The 22572-nt window shown below is 43.9% G+C and overlaps 1 protein-coding gene across 1 annotated transcript in view; it reads left to right on the forward strand.

Moving 5' to 3' along the window:
- LOC144014187 (Krueppel-like factor 7) overlaps positions 1–21094 on the forward strand; it is a 50315-nt gene extending 29221 nt beyond the window's left edge. Inside the window, exons 2-4 of the mRNA XM_077513790.1 lie at positions 5430–6039; positions 13526–13649; positions 19144–21094. Of these exons, the coding sequence (XP_077369916.1) occupies positions 5430–6039; positions 13526–13649; positions 19144–19195 (786 nt within the window). The 3' untranslated portion in view covers positions 19196–21094. The remainder of the gene's footprint in view (positions 1–5429; positions 6040–13525; positions 13650–19143) is intronic.
- The last annotated feature ends 1478 nt before the right edge of the window (positions 21095–22572 follow it).

Raw genomic sequence — 22572 nt, forward strand, 5'->3', positions numbered from 1 at the left:
TTCCCTCGCTATAACGCGGTTCACTTTTCGCGGTCTCGCTGTATCGCGGATTTTTTTTCAAGTGCAATTTTGCTTCTTTTTTTTTTGCAGTAATATACCCATTTTATAAAATTTATGAAGGTTTGAACATTGTCAAAGTTTGAACAAGAGAGAAATGTGAGAACATGTAAATGCCTCAATGAGAAAAGTGTATAAATTGTGTGGTAGGGGATTTTAGAGCCTTAAAACATTTATAAGAATTGTAAAACATAAAGCTAACTACTTCGCGGATTTCATTTATTGCGGGTATTTTTTGGAACATAACCCCAGCGGAAAACGAGGGAGCACTTATCTGTTTGCCGTCAATTGATAATTGGTTGATAATTGCCAATTATTATTGGTGGAGTTCTCTATTATCTGGTTTATCTGTTTGACGTCATAGAGGTCCATAATTGCCGATAATTATTGGCCACCGATATTATCATTCATCCCTACTCTGTGGCAACATGACCTTTCACCCACAATTTTATATTTGCCAAAAGCCTCAATCATTTTGTGTGAGTGCTTAGGGTAACCCGATTTTAAGACATGGACTATTGCGTCACGGCATTGCACACACAAACGCACCGTCACCACCTTCCACTCAGTGGCTGGCAGCCGGGAATAGCCGGCCGATTGTCCCCGCCTCATCCTGGCCCACATCAAGGAATCGTCCCAAAAAGGCCATTAGCAAAATGAAACTTGGCTTCGCGCAGACCCAATAAATGTCGGCACTCCAGACAGGCCCTTCGCCAAGTAGTCTCTCTCTCTCTCTTGCTCTCTCTCACACATGCACACTTTAGGGCACCATATCAGCAAAGAGATTTGTTTATGCATGAGCATACAGTGGGTGTTCTGGCAAAATAAAACACAAGCGCTGAATAATTACACTCAGGGCAGCATAATTATGCTTCTCATACACACACGACGAGGCAGCACCCACGCAGCACGGCCAGAAACGCACACAAGCTGCTGCTCAACGATGTGACCTTCTCTCAAACAACGATCGTGTCAGCACCTGGGGGACACGGACGTAGTGGGGTGTTCCATATCATACCGTCTATGATATTACCGGTGTATTTTTTTTGGGGTGATAAAAATGTGAAATATCGCGAAATTGCCTAACATTATGGGAGCAAGTTACCTTCGTCGTGTGGAGGCTGTTTGGTTACAAGAGGCCAGATATAATGCAAAACAAAAAAAACAATTGTTTGCAAATTGTGCAGGAACACTTTTGCCGTAAAGCTAAGAGTATGCGGAGACTAAAGACACGTGAGGAGGACATATGCAGCTCGTGTTGTTGGGGGTGAACAAAATTTCATTAATTACTGGTGCACTCTTGATTAGACGCACTCATAAAAAAACTTAAAAAGGAGGTTGGTTAATACTGAAGTGGTCGCGTAGTGTTTGGCCAAGATAAACAAATAGCGGTGTTTATTTTACAGTGATTTTACAGTTCGCCATCGAGTTCACGTGAGTTTGTGATGCTAACCGGCCGCTAAGCTAACGTGCTCTCAGCGACACGGCGTGTCCGTTGTTGTCGCACAGTGGCGTAAACATGCACATTTGTGCTTTTCCATACCCGCTAGTAATGTCTACAAGCAATCGCGGCATTATCTCGCGCCTTTGATTAACCAATCAGAGACATTCACGGCAAAGTAACGCTCGCAGGAGGGTTGCCGATTACATCAAAATAACCACCGCCTAAACAATCGCAGAGGGAAATATTTTTTAACGATCCACTTGCCTGCTATGTACAAAGCATGACGCCACAAACTGGCTGCTACTGTATCATTGTTCAGTAATTATTACCAATATCGTCAAAAATATCGTCACCTCAAATTTCTTTGAAATATCGTGATATAATTTTTAGGCTATATTACCCAGCCCTAAAAAGAAATGTGCAAATCGAGTGTGGCGCTCACAACTCGTACAGCGTTACAGCAGACATGTCATCGCATCAGCCGTGGATTGTAAACTTGTATTTACCGTGTATTTCTCTGCACCTGGATGCTCCTGTGTGTGTGTGAGGTGCCACTGACAGGGCCCTCTTACACCAAATGTCACACTTCCAAAAAGGATTCACTCCCCCGTTTCCCCCTGCGGAGAAAATGAAGTCAAGACCTTCCTCGGCTCTTTGGCTTCTTTCACCGAGTCGCCGTCGTTGCTCTACTCACTTTCCACTTGCCTCTCACTCCCACTTATCCTCTTCTATCCTCTTTTCTGCCTGCTTGGACTATCTCACACTCTCACCTTGGTTTGCGGTCCTCAGCACTTTTGCTGAAGAAATTCCTCTCTGAGTGGCTGGCTGGTTTGGGCGGATAATTAGCGCTCACCTTGGAAGAAGAAGCCGCCACAATGAGAGGAACGAAAAAGTGGAGCAAAACAGGCTGTGGAGAGGAGCACGGATATGAAACATTTTTATTTTGTTTATACACAGCGTGCAATCGTACATAGGGATGCACGATAATTATCGGCAATTATCAACCAATTTGATTTCGTACAGATAAACCAGATAATAAAGAATTATGACGAAAATTATCGGCAGTTATCAACCAATTTGACGTCATACAGATAAACCAGATAATGAAGAATTACACTGAAAATGATCGGCAATTATCGACCAATTTTATTTCGTAGCGATAAACCAGATAATAAAGAAATTTGACGGTAATTATCAGCAATTAACCAATTTCACATCAAACAGATAAACCAGATAATAAAGAAATTTGCTGATAATTAACGGCAATTATCAACCAATTTGACGTCAAACCGATAAACCAGATAATAAAGAAATTTGCTGATAATTAACGGCAATTATCAACCAATTTGATGTCAAAAAGATAAACGAGATAATAAAGAAATTCGCCGATAATTATCGTTAATTATCATCCAATTTGACGTCATACAGATAAACCAGATAAAAGATAAATTTGCTGATAATTAACGGCAATTATCAAACAATTTGACGTCAAAGATAAACGAGATAATAAAGAAATTAGCCGATAATTATCGTCAATTATCAACCAATTTGACGTCATACAGATAAACCAGATAATAAAGAAATTTGCTGATAATTATCGGCAATTATCAACCAATTTGACATCGTACAGATAAACCAGATAATAAAGAATTATGCCAAAAATTATCGGCAATTATCAACCAATTTGATTTTGTACAGATAAACCAGATAATAAAGAAATCAGTCGATAGAAATAACCATGTTGGGGCATCTGTTGTGGTACATATCAATTAAATTCAGCTTCATGGTGCTTTACACAATGTATCAATGTAGTTGTACTTTAGACTTATAGTAGGACTTGAAAGTACATTTGTATTCAAGATAATTTTGCAAACAATTATTGGCTTACTTATCGGTTATTGTAAATTACTGGTTTATCGGTATCGGTTGAAAATAGCATTATCGTGCATCCCTGATCGTGCAACCCAGTTATTTTCTAAATCCTCCACAGTGAGAAAGAAATCATGTCGGCGTGTGACACGGGGAGGAGGTGGGTGGTCTTCAGTGGCTTTTAATTTGATGTCAGTATGCAAATGGTGTCAACATTGCAAACAATACAAAAAAAAAAAAAAGATACTCTTTTGTTCCTGGAAGACACATTCCCTTAGCAACAGGCCCCACCCTCCCCCTCCAAAAAAGAAGAGAAATGTGTGATTTTATTTTTAGAAGGTGCAAACAAGGAGGGAAGGAGGAGGAGTTGGCGGGGGAGGGGCTGAGGTGGGGGGGTGTAAATATCTCTGATGTGTTCAGTCTGTACAACCTTATTTCTGATAATGGGAGCAGCTAGTCTGCGTGTCAGTGCCTATTTACACACAAATGAAGCGGGGAGTCGTGCGCACCCGCCAGAGCCGCTCGCCTCCATCTTAGCTGTCAAAACAGGTTAGCGGCTACAAGCAAAACACGAGCAACGATCCCTGGGATCAAACTGGCGCCGTCTGCCCGCACATAATAGCTTTATCCTTGGACATTGGACGCCTCGGTCCCTGGCTAGCTCGCCTCCTCCAAGCTTGACAGCGTGCCGTCAAGTAAGAGGCTCCTCAGGACGCCCGTGTGCACAAATCAGGGCGCTTTTGTTTGGCCTCGATGATGAGGTGCGGGGAGTAATTGGGAAGACGTCGACCATAAATACAGAGGAATAAATCTTCCGATATTTGCTTGCGAGAAGCTGACGCGTGTGTGTTTGTCACGGCTCAATGAAATGTTTGTTTGAGAAAAACTCTACGCAATTTAGGACGTTTCCAATTGCGCTCGCAATCAATCAGTGCGTAATCACTGTTGCAGATTTCTGGTTGCGCGTGCGAGTGATTTTTGGGACACCCGAGTGAGTGGAGTGGCCACAATGGCGTATCCAATAGGGATGTAACGATAATGGCAATATCGTGATATCGTAACATTAAAACTACCACAATATATTGTTGCTGTTATGTCATGTTAAATTAAAAGCAGCACATCTGTTTTTAAAAAAAAAAAGTCAGGTTGATTTCAATTTGTGCAATTCTAACACGTTCTGGTGGCTAGTTTTATAGTGCAATTTCATTGTCACAAGGCATGTTTTGGCCCTTCTACGTTTAAAATCCACGCTAATGCTCAGATGAAGGGGAACGTAATATGCTTGTGAACGGAGCCAATATTCGTAGGAACTTTTCGACTTTACAACGGTTATGCCCGGTCCGCCATTTTGGCCCAGTCCGCCATTTTCGGCTCCTCGTCCACCATTTTTGCCGCATTGTTTTCACCTTGTCTGCTATTTAGCCCTTAGCTAGTGCTAGCGCTTGTGCACTTGAGGGAGTATCTTTGGCTTTTTCGCCCACTTTTTTCCACATCATGGCCCCAAAGAAGAAAGCTACGTCTTCTATCAATGTTGGACCAGCCAAACGAAAAGCAATTAGCATTGAAACGAAGCCAGACATCTTTAAAAAATAAAATAAAAAATAAATTGCAGAGAGGCGACGACGACAAACATCGGCAAAGACTTGAGCTTCAGTCGGACAGCATCTTTCCATCCATTCATTAATTTTTCCTAACCGCTTATTCCTCACAAGGGTCGCGGGGGTGCTGGAGCCTATCTCAGCCGGCTTTGGGCAGTAGGCAGGGTACACCCTGAATTGGTTGCCAGCCAATCACAGGGCACATAGAAACGAACAACCATTCACACCACAAGCACACAGGGACAATTCTGGGCGTTGTACAACATCTTATATTTTTTATTTTATTTTATTGTATTTTAGATTTTTTTTAATGTAAATTATTTTGATGTAAATATTGACTTTAATGGGGAAATTCGACTTAAGTTGAAATTCGTGTTACATCGCTAGCATCCCTAGTATCCAAAAATGGATGTTTATGAAGTCGGATTGGAGAGTGAGCCTTCTGTTTTTATCTCTTGCAGACCTGCCTGGAGTTGGAGCGTTATCTGCAGACGGAGCCAAAACGCCTGTCGGAGCTCTTCGACCGTGACTTGGATGGACTCCTGACCCCGGCTTACCTGAAGGAGGATGGCGAGGAAGAGCTAGCTGACGCTCTCCTCCCGGGCGTACATGAGCCCCCCAGCCCACCGACAGTGCTACTCTGCCCCATACGGAAGAACTTACCCTCCGCTACTTCGATAAAAACGGAACCAAAGGTACCGGAACCCGCAGAAGGGATGGAAGGCGTTCACCATGCCCAGCTAAGCGCAGTCACCTCCCTGACGCCCCCCTCCTCGCCGGAACTGGGCCGGCACCTGGTGAAACCCAACCCATCCCTAACGGCGTCTGCCGACGGGACGCTCACCCTCAAGTTGGTGGCCAGGAAGGTGGGGCTTAGCGCCGCCCGGCTGGTGGCGGCGGCGGCGGCGCACCCGTTCCCCGTGCAGGTGAAGGAGGAAGACGAGGGAGTACCGTGCGTACTCGGGGAGCTGCCGGAGAACAAGAAGAGGATCCACCGCTGTCAGTTCAATGGCTGCAGGAAGGTTTACACCAAGAGTTCCCACCTAAAGGCCCATCAGAGGACACACACAGGTGAGAACTCGGATTAGCCTGAAGATATTTCCATTGGCTATTCATACCACTTCCGTTACTCAAACATCACATCTGTAATATTTTAATGTTTTCATTGTAAATCAAGAATGAGCTAAAGTATGAAATGGAAACTTGCAGTTATAGTGAAGAAGTAATACCACTTTTCTTCCTACCTGAACCTGGTCTCCAGTGGCAAGGTTGTTGACGAGAGTGAAGGGGGAGGGTCCTGATGCCATAACTCTCTCACTCCTCCATCTCCATCCCAAAGCACTCAGACCCTTGTCGGGGAGCTGTCCTCCGTCTGAGTAACTGCTCAGTGATGGATGGATTGACCTGGATAGGCCGCCTGCCATTCCCAGCTTTATTTCCAACACTCACAAAATCCCACTGCCCCTTCTTCCCCCACTGAAGCATCCTGCAGGTCTAGGTCAGTGACTGGCCACCATTTGCTGGGGCTGTAATCATCCGGAAACGTCAAATATGTTGCAGGCATAACAGTTATGGCGGCAGGTCATGGCATGTTGGCGCTTACTGTTGTGTGTTAGGGCAAAGCCATCGCTCCAAATCAGGATATGGCTTATGATTCCACTCTAAGTTGTGTATATGGGATGGAGCCGTTTCAGTTAAATAAATAATGCAACATCATCGCAGAGTGATAACTAATCCAATGAACTGAACAAAGGAGAATCTAAAAGGTTGAACGTCGACTCTTCAGTTTGTTTGTCTAACATGAGTAGGCCCCCAATTGGTGTATTTGGTCATTATGAAATTATTTCTGCGTTAGTGTAGGTCAGTTATAGACTATGGCACTTTTCCACTTTCCACTTACAAATTTAGGTTATGATGCTGCAATAGGAGCAGAACTCTGTCGTTAACTGAGGACTCTGTACAGTGAAATATTAAAAGAGATACAACACTTACTAATCATTTTCCAGTATTGGATTTGGCATTATGTACAAAGAATAATTGTGCAAATATATCTGGCATCTTATTCCCTGAATTTTCTTTTAAACCGATTAAGGATCAAAGTACGAATGTACCGTGTGAAACGGCATGTTCCTGGTCACGTGATCGTGATGATGTATCCCGTGCGTAAAATGAAAGCCTTCTCTCATTTCAATGGGAATTTGCTGAAGTAATGGTCAAGAAAAAGACCGTTTTCGATCCCAAATACTGCGGCAATCAAATCCTCAGCACGTCCGGTTTCATGTTATTCCGTGTGGGGGTGTGGCGGTGGGAGGTAGCAACTCCTAATGTGGGCTAAAGCATGCTTAGCACACAACATGTAGCTTAGCCTAGCAGAGTGAAAGTCACCCGGATGTTTACCGTCCACTTGGACTGCCAGTTTCATCCGGCTTTCGATTGGAAACAAATGTTTGGTGAGTCCTCCGTGGCTGTACTGCTTTTGAAGAAGACTGAAAATGAAAAATGTAACTTTTAACCCAGCCTCTCACATTCTAAGCGGTATTTCTATTGCATAACATTACAGACTGTTGAAACTGTCATGGTTTTTATCCTAAAAGGAAGACAAACTTAAAGAGAAATATCAGTGTCAAGACACAAGTGAAATTTTGGGCCATATTTTCTGAAATTGTGGCATTTAATTTTACTCAACCATATTCAATTTTGGACATACATTTGTCATGCTCAGCCTCAGTCTCTTAAGAGCCTCTGAAAGATACATTGAACATGTATGCAGCAGGAGTCTTGTTTGAAAATATAATTATTAAAGGCTATTTCTGAACAAACGTTGCTGGTTGCGACTTAGCGGCAATAGGAAACTGCAGATCCCAGGGTGACAAGAACCACTGCCCTAAAGGGTCAAAAAATGCGCAGCAGGAGACTCCTGGTGAACCCAGTGGAGTGAATTTAGGTGTTAGTGGAGAGCAATTACACGCTCAATGAATCCGCACCCCGCTACACGACTACCGAGGCTGTGCAACGTACATGTTTGTGCTCGAACGCTTATGAGTAAAGTTGGCTTGTCTGTACCGTGTTTAACAAAGGGCAAAAGGACTCTCAAGGTGGGACTCAACTTTCTATGAGGCACATCACAGAGGTAGGACATATAGTCACTGATTTCACCTGTGAGCTATTTTCTCCGTCCAAGTGGGTGGAAATGACAGAAAAAAAAAATTAAACAGTCATGTGTGCAATTCTGGCCGCTTGATCCCGGATACAAGCGGCCAAAATGCGTTTCCTCCGCAGGGTGTCCGGGCTCTCCCTTAGAGATAGGGTGAGAAGCTCGGTCATCGGGAGGGACTCGGTTGAGCCGCTTCTCCTCCACGTTGAGAAGAGCCAGTTGAGGTGGCTCGGGCATCTGGTTTAGATGTCTCCATGGAGAGGTATTCCGGGCATGTCCCACCAGGGGAGACCCTGGGGACGACCCAGGACGCGCTGGGGAGACGATGTCTCGTGGCTGGCCTGGAAACGCCTTGGGATCCCGCTGGAGAAGCTGGTTGAAGTGGCTGGGGAGAGGGGAGTCTGGGCTTCGCTGCTAAAGCTGATGCCCCCACAACCTGACCCCGGATAACTCAAGTCAAGTTTATTTTTATAGCCTTAATTACAAAAGAATCTCAAAGGGCTTCACAAGCCCTTTAACTCATTCACTGCCTTTGACGGAAAAAGAAGTCAAATGATGCAATGCATTTTTGCTGGGCTGGCAGTGTATGTGTTAAGCGATGGATGGATGGATGGATGGATGGATGGATGGATGGATGGATGGATGGATGGATGGATGGATGGATGGATGGATGGATGGATGGATGGATGGATGGGATAATGGCCAGGTGAATGGGTGAATGATTGCTGAATGAATGGGTGGATGGATGGGATAATGGCCGGATGGATGGATGGATGGATGGATGGATGGATGGATGGATGGATGGATGGATGGATGGATAGATGGATGGATGTTTGGATGGTTGGATGGTTGGATGGGATAATGGCCAGGTGAATGGGTGAATGATTGCTGGATGGATGGATGGATGGATGGATGGGATAATGGCCAGATGAATGGATGAATGATTGCTGGCTGGCTGGCTGGATGAATGGATGGATGGATAGATGGATGGATGTTTGGATGGTTGGATGGTTGGATGGGATAATGGCCAGGTGAATTTGTTGAATGATTGCTGGATGGATGGATGGATGGATGGATGGATGGATGGGATAATGGCCAGATGAATGGATGAATGATTGCTGGCTGGCTGGCTGGATGGATGGATAGATGGTTGGATTGATGGATGGATGGGAGAATGGCCAGATGGATGGATGGATGGATGGATGGATGGTTGGATGGGATAAGGGCCAGATGAATGGGTGAATGATTGCTAGATGGATGGATGGATGGATGGATGGATGGTATAATGGCCAGATGAATAGGTGAATGATTGCTGGCTGGCTGGCTGGATGAATGGATGGATGGATAGATGGTTGGATCGATGGATGGATGGGAGAATGGCCAGATGGATGGATGGATGGATGGATGGTTGGACGGGATAAGGGCCAGATGAATGGGTGAATGATTGCTGGATGGATGGATGGATGGATGGATGGATGGATGGTATAATGGCCAGATGAATAGGTGAATGACTGCTGGATGGGGATGGATGGATGGATGGATGGTGTGCAATTTCGAGATATTCATGTTGACCCACTACAAGACAGTAGGAGAATTTTAAGATCAACCAGCACATCAATCAAACGTCTTAGTGACATTGTAGTGGAAGAGTGATGTATTCAGAAGGTAAGCCAAGAGTCAAACAAGAAGGATACAAGGGAAGGATCCTTTTTTTTTGTGCAGCAACAGCTGTACAACAGGCTCCCCCCCAGCCACTGCACTATTATCCTGACAACTTTAAAGATGTCATTACTCAAATCCTCTTTTTCTTACTTGTTATTTCCATAAATTACTGGCGGAGAAAAGGCGACGATTTAATCTGGAATTAGACGGGTGGGCATGGAATAGCGGTGCCCTGTAGAGCTTTTTGTGAATAGGCTTATGACAGATAAGGAGTGGTACAATTAGATAGGGAGCAGGGTGAGGGAAGAGCTAAAACTCGCAGTATTCTTCCTCCGCCGCTCGTTCTACATCCTTCATCACATTCTTCTCTTTTCTCCTGTGTCTCTCGTTACAAAAATACTTGAACTGTTTTTTTTCTCACTCCTGTGGCAGCTGCTTGACTGTAATTTCACACTTTTAGGATACATTAAATTCAAACATCCATCACTTACTCAGGTCAACACTGATATGTAAGCATGCCATGTGGCTGTTTTTGAGTAGTGACATTTTGGAAAGTGGAAGTAAACTGTGCAAGCCCAAAGCTTCTGGTTGTCACGGTTACACTCCCGTCATTATATCCACGGTCACTGCCAGTGTCTAGCGGAAAGCCATCACGAACTGAAAGATGCAAACATGCAGTCAGTTTTACTAATTTTGAAGCAATTTAAGTTGTCTTTTCATACGCATGAATATTCGATCTGACCCCAAGGCTCTCTTTAATATAACTCCACCCCCCCCATCTCTAATCTTCCTCGCTTCACGCAGCGGCCCCCCAACCCCACACTGCTCTCTCATATCAAAGACTGGAATGCGGGTTGCTCTCTCGGTGAGCCACTCTAATGACCTCCGAGACCCAAATGCCCGGCACTGGCTCCGGTTAATGGAGGAAATGCAATTAAAGTCAACACTGGCACCTGAGAGGCTGGAGTGCATTCCCAATGTGTGTGTGTGTGTGTGTGTGAGGGAACGTTCAGAAGTAACAGATGACACATGATACGATTACCGTGACTCAGGAAACACCCAGTTATCAGATTACGGATGTGAATGTATCATTTCTTATTTGATTTGATTATTGTGAAAAGCATTTTGGGGTTGGACATATCTGAACCGTGGTTGACACAGAGGTTTTATAATCATTTTAATGAAAGGAAAAGATCCACAACATAAGCCGTGGCATGTTTTTCAAAAGTAACAAGAGCATAATCTGATTACGATGACGAGTTTGAGCTAATCTGCTGGATTAGATCGCTGATCTCCATTTTTTCAGTGACACTCAGCCTCCACTGAATGGAAGCAGCGTGTTGTTGTGTAAGGAGGCGAGTCTACTTGTCTGTTTGGCGAGGGTATCTCGAGAAGGAAAAGGTGGGGGGGGGATTGCGTTACCAGGCAACGGGGGGCATCATATCGTTGGAGGACTCAGTAGCTGAGTGGTTATTATTGCTGCAGGCTCTGGTCTCTTAATGCCCCCCACCCCCTTCCTCCTTCCTTCCGCACCACCTCCCACCATCCCTCCCCCCATTGCTCTGTGCATCTCGACAGTTAGCGTTGCTAGGCAACTGCCTCCATGCTCTGCCGGCATGCCCGGTAATTGGCCGGTGGCGTGGCAGCGTGCCGTTTGCCGGATCCAGCCAGCTGCACCGACTGCTGCCTCCTCATGTTGCATGCGCCCCGCGTCAACATGCACGCCTCCTCCTCCTCTCTTGGCCTCATTGCTAGGCAACGCAGTCAGACATGGTTTCTCCCGAGGCTTCGCTGACCACAGCCGACTGAAGCAGAGCTTCTGTTCTAAGTGTTTCTGGGGTTTGTGCGACTTGAGATTTTTGTGAAAACGACACTGAGGTCATGAAAGTTATCGTCGACTAGTCGACAGAACACTAAAGCTTGGAAAACGTGCTGGATGAAGAGCTCGCTCACTGTCACGTGATGGTATGAAAATCCTCTCTCGCTGCCTGTGTGATTGTTGCTGGGACAGCCAGGTAACATTTTTTTTATTTTTTATTTTTTTTTTTTAACTTGGCCAGGAATACATGTCCTCGTTCTGGGCCCAGTACTGCAGTGGTTTCGGCATGGTGGCCATTGCTGTGTTTGCAAATCATCATGGACGTCGTCATTTTCAAAAGCACATGCCATGTTGGTGACAAAAGGGACTTTCCGCTATAGACTATTGGCGTATTTATGCAAAGAGTCGCTGCAGCGGATTTTATGAATGAGGAAATGAATTGTTGTGTGTGGTTGAAAGGAGGCGGAGACAGATAAAACCTCGAGGTTCATTGTGAAAAATCTATTACCGAGCAGGTTAAATTCATGGGCAATGTTTCTATGGTAACTGACCAAGAGCTTAAATGTCCTCTTTTTATCAAACAGGCTAGAGTTACCGCTTATCCTCTGGGTTCACTTACCTCCCTTTCTGAAACAGAAGATGCAGAATTGTCCTGCGATTGGCAGGTGATCAGACCAGGATGAAGGCAACCTCTTAGTATCAATAGCCGGGTTTACATGGAGACTTTTTAGTCATTCTGATTCAAATAATTCCGAATGAAGATCTCTGGTCACCTGTTTACATGTGACGTGATCCATTCCGATCTGCCGTTTATATGCTCCCCCGTTTAATCGGATCAGCCCCAAAGCAGCTGCGGGACGCACGGACATCGATCACATGATTTATCAAGATGGAGTTCATTCGTCATTTAGCACAGTCGTTGTGATAACGTAAATACTTTTATCGAAGCAACAGCTTGATTTAAAAACACATTTCAAGTACCACATTTTCCGCACTATAAGGCGCACCTAAAAGCCTTCAATTTTTTCAAAATAAGGCCATGCGCCTTATAATCCAATGCGCCTTATATATGGATCAATATTGAGCCGCAACAGGTCTCGCTGTCAAGACGCTATCGGTGACCCTGCACGATCGGTGACGCGCAGGCGCAGAAGATCCCGCCATCTTGGATCGCTAGCTAATACTAATACTTTACCTCAGAGAAAATAATAAAACAGCTGTTTATTCATTTTGAGAGTGAATGGAGATGTCAGAAAGCTGGTTTGTAATCTATTAATAAAGTTTGACTGACCAAGCTGACTGTTTTGTTGACATTCCCTTTAGCGCAGCACCATCTAATGGATGCATAACGTAACCCCAGCCTCTACTTTAGGGACTTTATATGGAAAACATTTTAAAATATGTCATTCATTGAAGGCGCGCCTTATAATGCGGTGCGCCTTATATATGGAAAAAGTTTTACGATATGTCATTCATTGAAGGTGCGCCTTATAGTGCGGAAAATACGGTACTTAAAAACAAGTTCTCCGCTCTCAGACAAACTCTGTGGGTGGAAATGATGACGTCATGACACATTTACGTCGGGACCGAGCACGCGCATGCCGGATGCAGCTATTCGTAATGAAGTGTGTGCATGACGCTCGTTCGGATTGACGAACGGAATATACCACCCCTGTGATTACCAATGAAACTCCATTCAGATTCAGCCTTTTCATTCCGATTGAAATGTTTATATGGAGCATTTTCATTCCGTTTGGCCGTTGGTGATTCTAATTGATTCATCTTCCCCAATTTTCTCCACTCGTCTTTTGTATGTTCAGCATGATCGCACGGCCATTGGGACATAATCAGTGAGGATGAAGTCAATGTCTTTGCTGAATGTGTGACTGTTGACGAAACAGGTGTTTTCATCCCCCGCGCAGGTGAGAAGCCATACAAGTGCTCGTGGGAGGGCTGCGAATGGCGATTCGCCCGGAGCGACGAGCTGACGAGGCACTACCGCAAACACACCGGCGCCAAACCTTTCAAGTGCAACCACTGCGACAGGTTTGTCAACTCAAACCTCCCTTTTTTCTTCTCTCTCTCATTATTTTGTATGATCGCGCTTGAGTTGAGAGTGACACGAAATACAGGTCAGTATGTTTCTGTAAATACAACCTGGAGCTGACCCACTTCCCCCCCAGAACATTTTGTGACTGCTGCGTCCTTGAGCAGAGCAAACTGACCAGCGAAGCAGTTTGCTCCACACGATATTTCAGTGTCTAAATATTTAATTCTTTGGCAGATGGATTGGGGGGCCCCGCAGTGAAGCTTTTTCCATCTCTGCATATTCTTCCACAAAACACAATATTATTCAAGCGGTGCTGCTCTGGTGATGGTGACGTCATTTGCTGCGGACTCCCCCACCTTAATTAGTCACCGCGGCCCCTCTTTAATAATGAAACACCAGCAAAATGTTAATTTGCAGCCTGGCTGGCGAAACCATCAAGCATTCCGAGGCCATTATTTGCTATAAAAAGATCAGACTGTGACAGAAAAATCTTTGGCCCTGTTTTAATTACAAGCCCGTGTCTGTGACGCGACCCTTGCTGACACCTCAGGGATCTCACGGCAATTTTGTCTGCTGGGATGAAAAGGTCATTTTTGTGATCTTGTTGCTTCCACCAGTATAAATCTGAGAGCGTTGTAAAGCATCTGCAGCATCATAAAGATGGTTTTTATGGGGCCATATTGACCCATATATCAGTGTCAGCCACTATATTGAAACGTAAACGCGTGGTTAGGTGTGTCTAGTCAACAGAATGATGTGCATATGCTGTAAATATGATGTAAAATAGGCCGTTGTGCATAATCAGTATCAGCAAATAGCAGGCTGGGAAATGTTTTTTTTTTTTTTACCACAACATGGTATGGGGAGAGATTTGTCTCAAAATTATTCATACATATTAATTTGCGTTTTTGAGATCCACAAATACGTCCGTAATGGTCACGTTTTTCAGATCCACAAATATATCCGCAATTTTCACATATGTTGCATTTTCCATGACTTATTTGTTTGTTTGATTTGTTTATTGAAGATATAAACAAGTAGCAGAAAAAAATAAAAAATGTAAAAGAAAAGAAAAGGCGAACCTTATACAATCATCATTAGTCACAGTTTACATGTTCAAAAGGGATTAGGAAGAAGTTGAAAACTTCTAGTCTAATCCTACCCTAGTCCGTTATGCTTGCGAGTTGTTGAACGTGCATTTGTGGATCGTCGCGCATGCACATTTATTTTTCAGACAAACATCACGCTGTTTCGCGATATTCACACACAAGTCCTCAGTTATTCACATGTCTAAGGTCCGTTCCTCCTCCGTCCACGGGGAGGCAGTGTCGCTGTCTCCACTGAACGGCAACGAGCCGTTTCCCGTTTAAAACTGGAAATTGAAAAACAGAAATCGAGTCTTTATCCGACCTTCCGTTATGTGTTTATTTTACACAAGTTGGGAAACAAAATGCGACCTTAGTTTGTTTCCCTTGAGCTTGTTTTGACTCCATTCGAAAGATATTCTTCTTTGACTGTTACCTCTTTGGTCGCTGCTGCTTTAGTGGAGTAGAAGAAGAAAATTTCGAGTGAAGGCAAAACAAGCTCAATTGAAACAAACTAATTTGTTTCCCGACTTGTGTGAAATCAACATATAATAGAGGATCATATATCGGCTTGTTTTCTGTTTTTCAATTTCCAATTTTAAACGAGAAACGTTCCTGTTCAACGAGCAACACTGCCTCCCTGTGTACGGAGGAAGAACAGCCCTAAGGCCTGGTTCACACATAAAGAGAATCGGGCTGTTTTTGTCCCGTTATTGCCCCTTTTCGACCAAGGACGTCAAACACCCGACAAACTTTTGTTTTATAAGATTATCTTATAAGATTATCTTTATATGTGAGATGTGTTAAGAGTGGATTTGTCCCGATAATTGTGTCCAAAACCAGTCAGGGCCAACAATCTTAAATAATGATCATGTTCAATATTTACAATAGGTGCGCCTGCGCCACCAACTGTGACGTCAAACGGAATGTAGCCAATCAAGAAGCGCCCTAACTGAAAAAGACGTTTCAGTTGTTTTTTTTCCCCTTCCGGTTTTGATTAGATCACGTATAATCACGCGAGAGGTCTCTCACGGAGGGCTGGAATCTTGACCAGTGTTGAGATGATAATCTTTATGTATGTGAGGGAGCTGTGATGAGATTATCTGCGCACCTCACACATAATACGACCAAAGCTGTTAAATGCCCAATTTTTTATCTTTATGTGTGGCATCTGACAAAGATAAAACATCTTTTAAGATGTGAAAAATCCTTATATGCGTACCAGGCTTAAGACACGTGTGAATATCCGAGGACTTGTGCGTGTGACTACCTCGAAACAGCGTGGTGTTTGTCTCCAAAATAAATGCTCGTGCGCGACGATCCACAAACGCACACAAGTTGTGGAAAATTCACACACAAAATTAAAACATACGTGAAAATCACGGATGCATTTGTGGCTCTCAGAAACGTGAAAAATTTATTTGTGCGAATAATTTTGAGAGAAATGTCTCCACCATACCATTTGTGCCTTACCTGCTAGCTTGCTCGCGTTGATGAGCGTCTCATGGCCATCCGAGCATCTGGCAGGCCTCAGCTGGACGCACTGTAAATACAGTATAGCCTCCCCCAATTCCCCATCCATCTCCCCCTCGCATGTGCGCACGATCCCCACTCCCCCGCAGGTGCTCCCTAATTCGGGCTGGTCTCTGTCATGTGTCGCATGGCGCCGCGACCCCTCGGGCCCAAGCGCCGATCATGCTGAGATGAAGGAAGAGGGGGAAAAGGAGAAGACAGGCTGGAAAATGGAGGCGAGGGAGGGGAAGCGGTGTTTGGGGGTGGGGGGGTGAGCCCCGCAGTGTGCCAGCTGGTGCGGTGCCCCCGAGTTGTGACTCATACGTTGCCATCTGTCGAGATGAACCTACACGAGTTGAGTGTCTCCGGGGCCTTTCGTTCACCCCGTGTGTTTTGCTGTGCTGTCTGATGGCAGAAGACAGTAACACACACACACACACATCATGCTTGCAGGTGTGACAGTAAAAAGAATGGCTGGGTGGCTCATCAGTTAAACTCCGCCCCTCAGCCAAACACGGATTCATCCTGATAGTTTGCCTTGCTGAAATAAAGCAATCTGAGGTGCCCCAAAATCTTTGGATTTAAGTGTCTTATCACTTTGATGTGGATTGGTGTAAATCGTCAAAAAAAAAAAAAAAAACTCGAACTTCTAACGCCCAATTTACACTGACTACGGAACGGACGCGGAGCGTTTTCCGTACGGCTTCCACACGGACTGCAATTCACACCACGTGCGTTACGTGTCCGGAAATCTGCTCCCGACAGACCACAAGATGACGTGTGGTTCACGCTGGAGAGTTTAGTTCACCCAAGAACAAGCGTTTATGTAGAGTCCTATTTGTAAACAATAGCTACATTTGCCTGTTGTCACATCGATATGCTTTTGAGCACATTATTTCTGGGACTTCTACCATGGGTAAGTTAACCCTAACCCTAAACCTAACCCTAATTTATTCTGAGCTATTTTTTTTTCTTTTAAATGTCAGAATTCAAAAACACTGGATTGCTCTTTTTGTTTATTTTTGTTTGTTTGTTTCTTCCCCCACGCAGGTAAGTTTGAGCTCTCAATGCAAAAAAAAATTCCAAACTTGGACAACTTCATAACCAGAGGTGTCAAATCCAGGTCCAGAAAGTAAAAACCCTGCCACAGTTTAGTTTTAGCCACAACCGCTAGCTAAACGAGCTACGTAAAAGCAAAACACACTCAAATGTCGTCGTTTGATGCGGACTGAACTGAGATCTTGTGAGGTCACCAAATGTTGGCGTCTTACTTGGTGTTGTGCGTTTACAGCCCTTTGACCTCTGCTCGGGATATACTTCGTCTCGGGGCAATCGACTTTAGAGGTTGCGGAAGATTCTAACCTTCTGTAAGATTCATTTCAATGTACAGAAATTAGATATTTGAGGAATATTGAAGAGACGACTGCAAGATGAAATAAATCAAGAATTGACTTCTGGATCCAATGCGGTTTGCTGGGCTTGTGCTGCAATCATATCAACATTTACAGAAAAAGACATGAACGACTTGAGTTTCTTTGCATCTTAATGAAGTTTTGTTGGCATAAGACGATCATTTGTCTTTTCTTTCTTTTTTTTCTTTTTTTCCAGAGCTGTATGTGTTTGCGTGCACCAAAACAATTCTGGTATTGTGCCAATGCTGCAAATGTGATAAAATTGGGCCATAAGAGAATACATGACGCCAACAATTTTGCAATTACCACATTTATTTGTAGTCCTGAATAGAATCATGGCAGCAGCATGAACAACACTCCTCCTGTCTGACATGTTTCCTTAAACAGTAATCACAAGATCGTACAGCCTGTAATTACGTCAAAGGAAGCTACATTTGCCCCCCAAACCCCCCTCCTTCTAATGTAGCATTACTTGGGCACATGTGCATGCATAATTCAAACACCAGCATGATCATTCTAATTTGAGGCCATTGTGGTGGGAATATAAACATTTCCACCCGCTTATATCACTTCAATTTGAAAGTCGATTTTGTTCGACTGTTATGATTTGTGTATCATGCTTTAGGTTTGTGTCCTGTCTTGCTCGTTAGGTGTTGTTTGCACCTGTGCTTGTCAACCAATCATCTCCCCCAGCCAGTAACTGTTGGAGTAAAATTTACTCTGAATATTTTACTCTCTTCCAAGTGTAAATTTGACTTTGTTTAGAGTGGGACCAAATAGATTGTGTTTAGAGTAAAATTTACTCTACAAAATGTAAAGGTTAGGGTTAAGGTTAGTAGGGGGTTAGTAACCGTTTGAGTAAAATTTACTTTGAATATTTTACTCTCTTCCAAGTGTAAATTTTACTCTGTTTTAGAGTGGGACCAAGTAGATTGTGTTTAGAGTGAAATGTACTCTCCAAACTTTTAGGGTTAGGGTTAGTTGGGGGTAGTAACTGTTTGAGTAACATTTACTCTGAATATTTTGCTCTCTTCCAAGTGTAAATTTGACTGTTTAGAGTGGACCAAATAGATTCCGATTAGTTTAAAATTTAAAAAATTTAAGGGTTAGTGGGTAGTAACCGTTTGAGTAAAATTTACTGTATTTTACTCTCTTCCGAGTGTAAATTTTACTCTGTTAAAGTGGAACCAAATAGATTGTGTTTAGAGTGAAATGTACTCTCCAAAATGTAAGGGTTAGGGTTAGGGGGGTAGTAACCGTTTGTGTTTTTTGCAGCTCCGTGTAGAGTCAGCTGTTGCTGGTGGCATAATTCATTCGGAGCTGCAACTGGAAATGCTGATTATGAATTAGTTACATGAGCGCTAATTGCATGAACACCCGCGGCGCAGCGCTCGCTTCAGCATCGACAAAACAACCCTCTTTCCACGGCGGTAGCCGACTTTGTCATCTAACGGAGCGTTTCCCCCCTCTGTCGTTTGCAGGTGTTTCTCACGGTCGGATCATTTGGCGCTGCACATGAAGAGGCACATCTGAGGAGCACAAGACACGTCAGAAGGGGAGTGGAGGCAGCAGAGAGGGAAACATCACTTGCAGAAGAAATGATCACCAAGGATCTGGGACGAATGTCAAATGTCGGAGTTGCGGAGCAGAGGCAGATGCGCCACGCTTTGGCAATTCCATTCGGCCTCCTCGAGTGGGACTTTTAGTTGGCAGCTCTTGCGTTCAGTCCACAAGCAGCATTGCCCCACAATTTAGCAATTATATTTGGTCCTCTTTGAGCTCAACAGCAACTTGCTGGCTTCCCGTCGACTTTCTGTTCAATGGCAGTCAAATCGCACCAGTTTTCCATTTGAGCTCACATGCTTCCAAACTGGATCCGTTTTTAAATCTGCTTCGAGGGTATGCTTGTTTGAACTTGAAAATTGGAGCTTGTGATTGAGCTCATCCAGACGAAATCATCCGTTGGGACTTGTCCTCTCCTACCCCAACCCGATTTCCAGATGGAACGAATGCACAAGCCTTTTGTTCAAAAGAAAAGCCCCAGTCGGTTGGTTTGTCAGAGTGGGAGGAGCTTTGGACCCCATGCACAAGTCAAAACAGCTTGTTGACTGTAACGGCACATCAGACATGTACGTAAACTGTAAAGGTTCTATTGTTTGTAAGCAAAGATCTCGTATTTGTTCAGAAGGCCACTCTGAAGAACTCTGCAGCCAAATAAAAAGAGCGGATGCCGGAAGTGAGCTCGATCTCGCGGGTGATCGGCATCGGAACAGCCACCATGTTGCTCGCCATGCAGAACTGTTCCGATTTTTAGCCAAGTTGTGTTCTCAATGCAATTTTTCCAGTAAATCAGGCCCTATGCATCTTCTGGGACACCGTGCCGATTCATCGACTCAAAGGAGGACAAATCCAATCACTTGGCTGGCAGATCAATGTGAATGTATCTCGAATGCAGTGGTCCTTAACCTTGTTGGAAGGACAGAACCCCATCCGGTTCCTATGCGCATTCACCAAACCTTTTTTTTATTTTCAAATTCAACACATAGCATATGGTTTACTGGTCCACAAAATGAACAGAAGAGTACCACTGTTTTCTTAAACTGGAACCCAGGGGCAGGCGAGAGAATGAAAACAGCAGAGGCTCCACAACTGAACCCTGTGGAACGCCATACATTCCGTCATGCATGTGAAATCGTCTGACCACTTTCTTTTCTTGCTCAACTTGCTTAGTATGAAAGGATTACAATAATAATAATAATAATAATAATAATAATAATAATAATTAAATACAGTGGAACCTTGGAGTTTGAACGTCTCAGAACACGTACAAATACGACTACAGTACGACCAAAAAAATCTGAGAAAAAAAAGAAAAAATGCCCCGGAGTTTGACCTCATTCTCAGAGTACGAACACCCAAGCAAAGCCGAACATACCTTGAACAGGTAGCCAAGCCGAGCCCAGCGATGCCGAATGGCGAATGCACACCTCACAACAGTTGAGCCAGAGAGTGAACACGCCCGGAGGTGCTCCCTCTGACGTTTGCGAGCGCATTCTGATTTTTCCACGACAATTTTCTTTGCCAGGAGCCCCAACAAAAGACAACAGCACCAGTGGCTGCAAAGAAAAACAGAAAGTGGGATGAACCGCAGTCGATTTAAGGAAGGAGATAATCGCGCCGGTGTAACGACCATGACTACTTCCGTAAATACTGGCATGAGGACCCCCCCAACTTAGCTGTTCAACAATGTGCCTGATGTTAAACAGCAGACGCAGGACCCTTTAGTAGTCTAACAATATGCCCAGTTTAAAATACATTGAACTAAAGCAAACATTAACATAAAAATAATGAGGAAATTACAACACATTTGTGGGTGCATTTTTCATCCACTGATGCAATCAGACCACAATAAAAAAGCTAAGGTATATATATATATATATATATATATATATATATATATATATATATATATATATATATATATATATATATTTATTGTTTAAATACTGTGCAAGCGCATGTGTTTACATAACTAAAAATTAAATTAAATTAGAAATTAAAAATGATATTTTTTTTTGTTTTTGGAGCTTGGGAGCGGATTATTTGCATTTACATTATTTCCTAAAAAAAAATCTTTTAGAGGTCGGACAAATCGGATTTTGAACACTTCACTGGAAGGAATTACGGTCAAACTCCGAGGTACCGCTGTCATAAATAAATCACACGATGTACCATCTCAACAGCCACAAGTAGGCCGAGCAAGAGACAATGATGGCTAAACGAGTCGGGTGTGTTTCTTGACCTCCTCCGAATCCCGGGGGTTCGATCGGACCCGGGTTAAGAACCACTGCTCTCATGTATCTGTGAACATGCAGTTGAAAATAACAACAACGTTCCAGTCACTCCTTGTGCAAAGCACACCTTTGAAAACCACATCGATGCTTAAACTAGGAAGTCACGCCTGGTGACTTACGTCACATGTTTGTTTCCGTTCGACCGTCACGGAGGGTCAGGAGAGCGGATTTGATTGGGGCAGCGCAACGGAGGGTCAACGGGGGGAGATCTACACACTGATCAGATGTGCACACTCAGCAAAAGATAACTGCCCTTTCGACTCCTCAAAACAGAATGAGACATCAACATACGAGGACAAAAGTCTTCTTGGTGCTGACTGCGGAATCCCAGACGCCAGCGCTGCCTTTTATCCAGGCGGCGTGGACAAATGGAGGCTACGCCAGCTGGGATCCTTGACACAATCTCTATTTAAGAAATGGGACTAGAGATGCTTCTCTTATTTCACTTTTAGGAAAGTACGTAAGGCACCGGATCAGCTCTGAGCTCGCAACAAGTCTTGGGTCAAAATGAATAAAATTGATTTGCACCGTCAATGGCAGCTCTTACGTATGTGTTTCGATACTCTGTGTGGAAACATGGCTTTGGTTTGTTTTCAATGCTCATCGTGGTCAAGCCTGGACCGGAGCAGCAAAATATCCCAAATACGAGATTTGTTTGGACGCCGACTCGACTCCTTCTTCGAAAGTGTGCGCTGGAAAACTCGCAGTTCAAATGTGAATGTTTACTTTTTTTATACTTTTATTTTTTGTGCTTCACTTTACTGAATGATTGTCTATGATGTGCCTGTGTGGTTTTTTTTATTTTTATTTTTTTGTCTGTATTTGCACTCTATTTTGGAGAAGAAGAAGAAAAAAACCGGCAACATATCTGATGTTTTCTGTCCGCTTGTGCACACATGACATCACGACCACTGCATCTCTGTACAGTAACTGTTTTATACACCAACGTGTGCACGTACATTCAAGCACGCGCGCACGCGTGTGGATCGGTATGAATGTGCAGGCTGCAGCATCGCTGATCTTTTGAATTTGAAATCACTTTTTTTTTTTTTTTCT

The sequence above is a fragment of the Festucalex cinctus genome, chromosome 2 (genome assembly GCF_051991245.1).
Source record: "Festucalex cinctus isolate MCC-2025b chromosome 2, RoL_Fcin_1.0, whole genome shotgun sequence".
In the NCBI taxonomy this organism is placed as follows: Eukaryota; Metazoa; Chordata; class Actinopteri; order Syngnathiformes; family Syngnathidae; genus Festucalex; species Festucalex cinctus.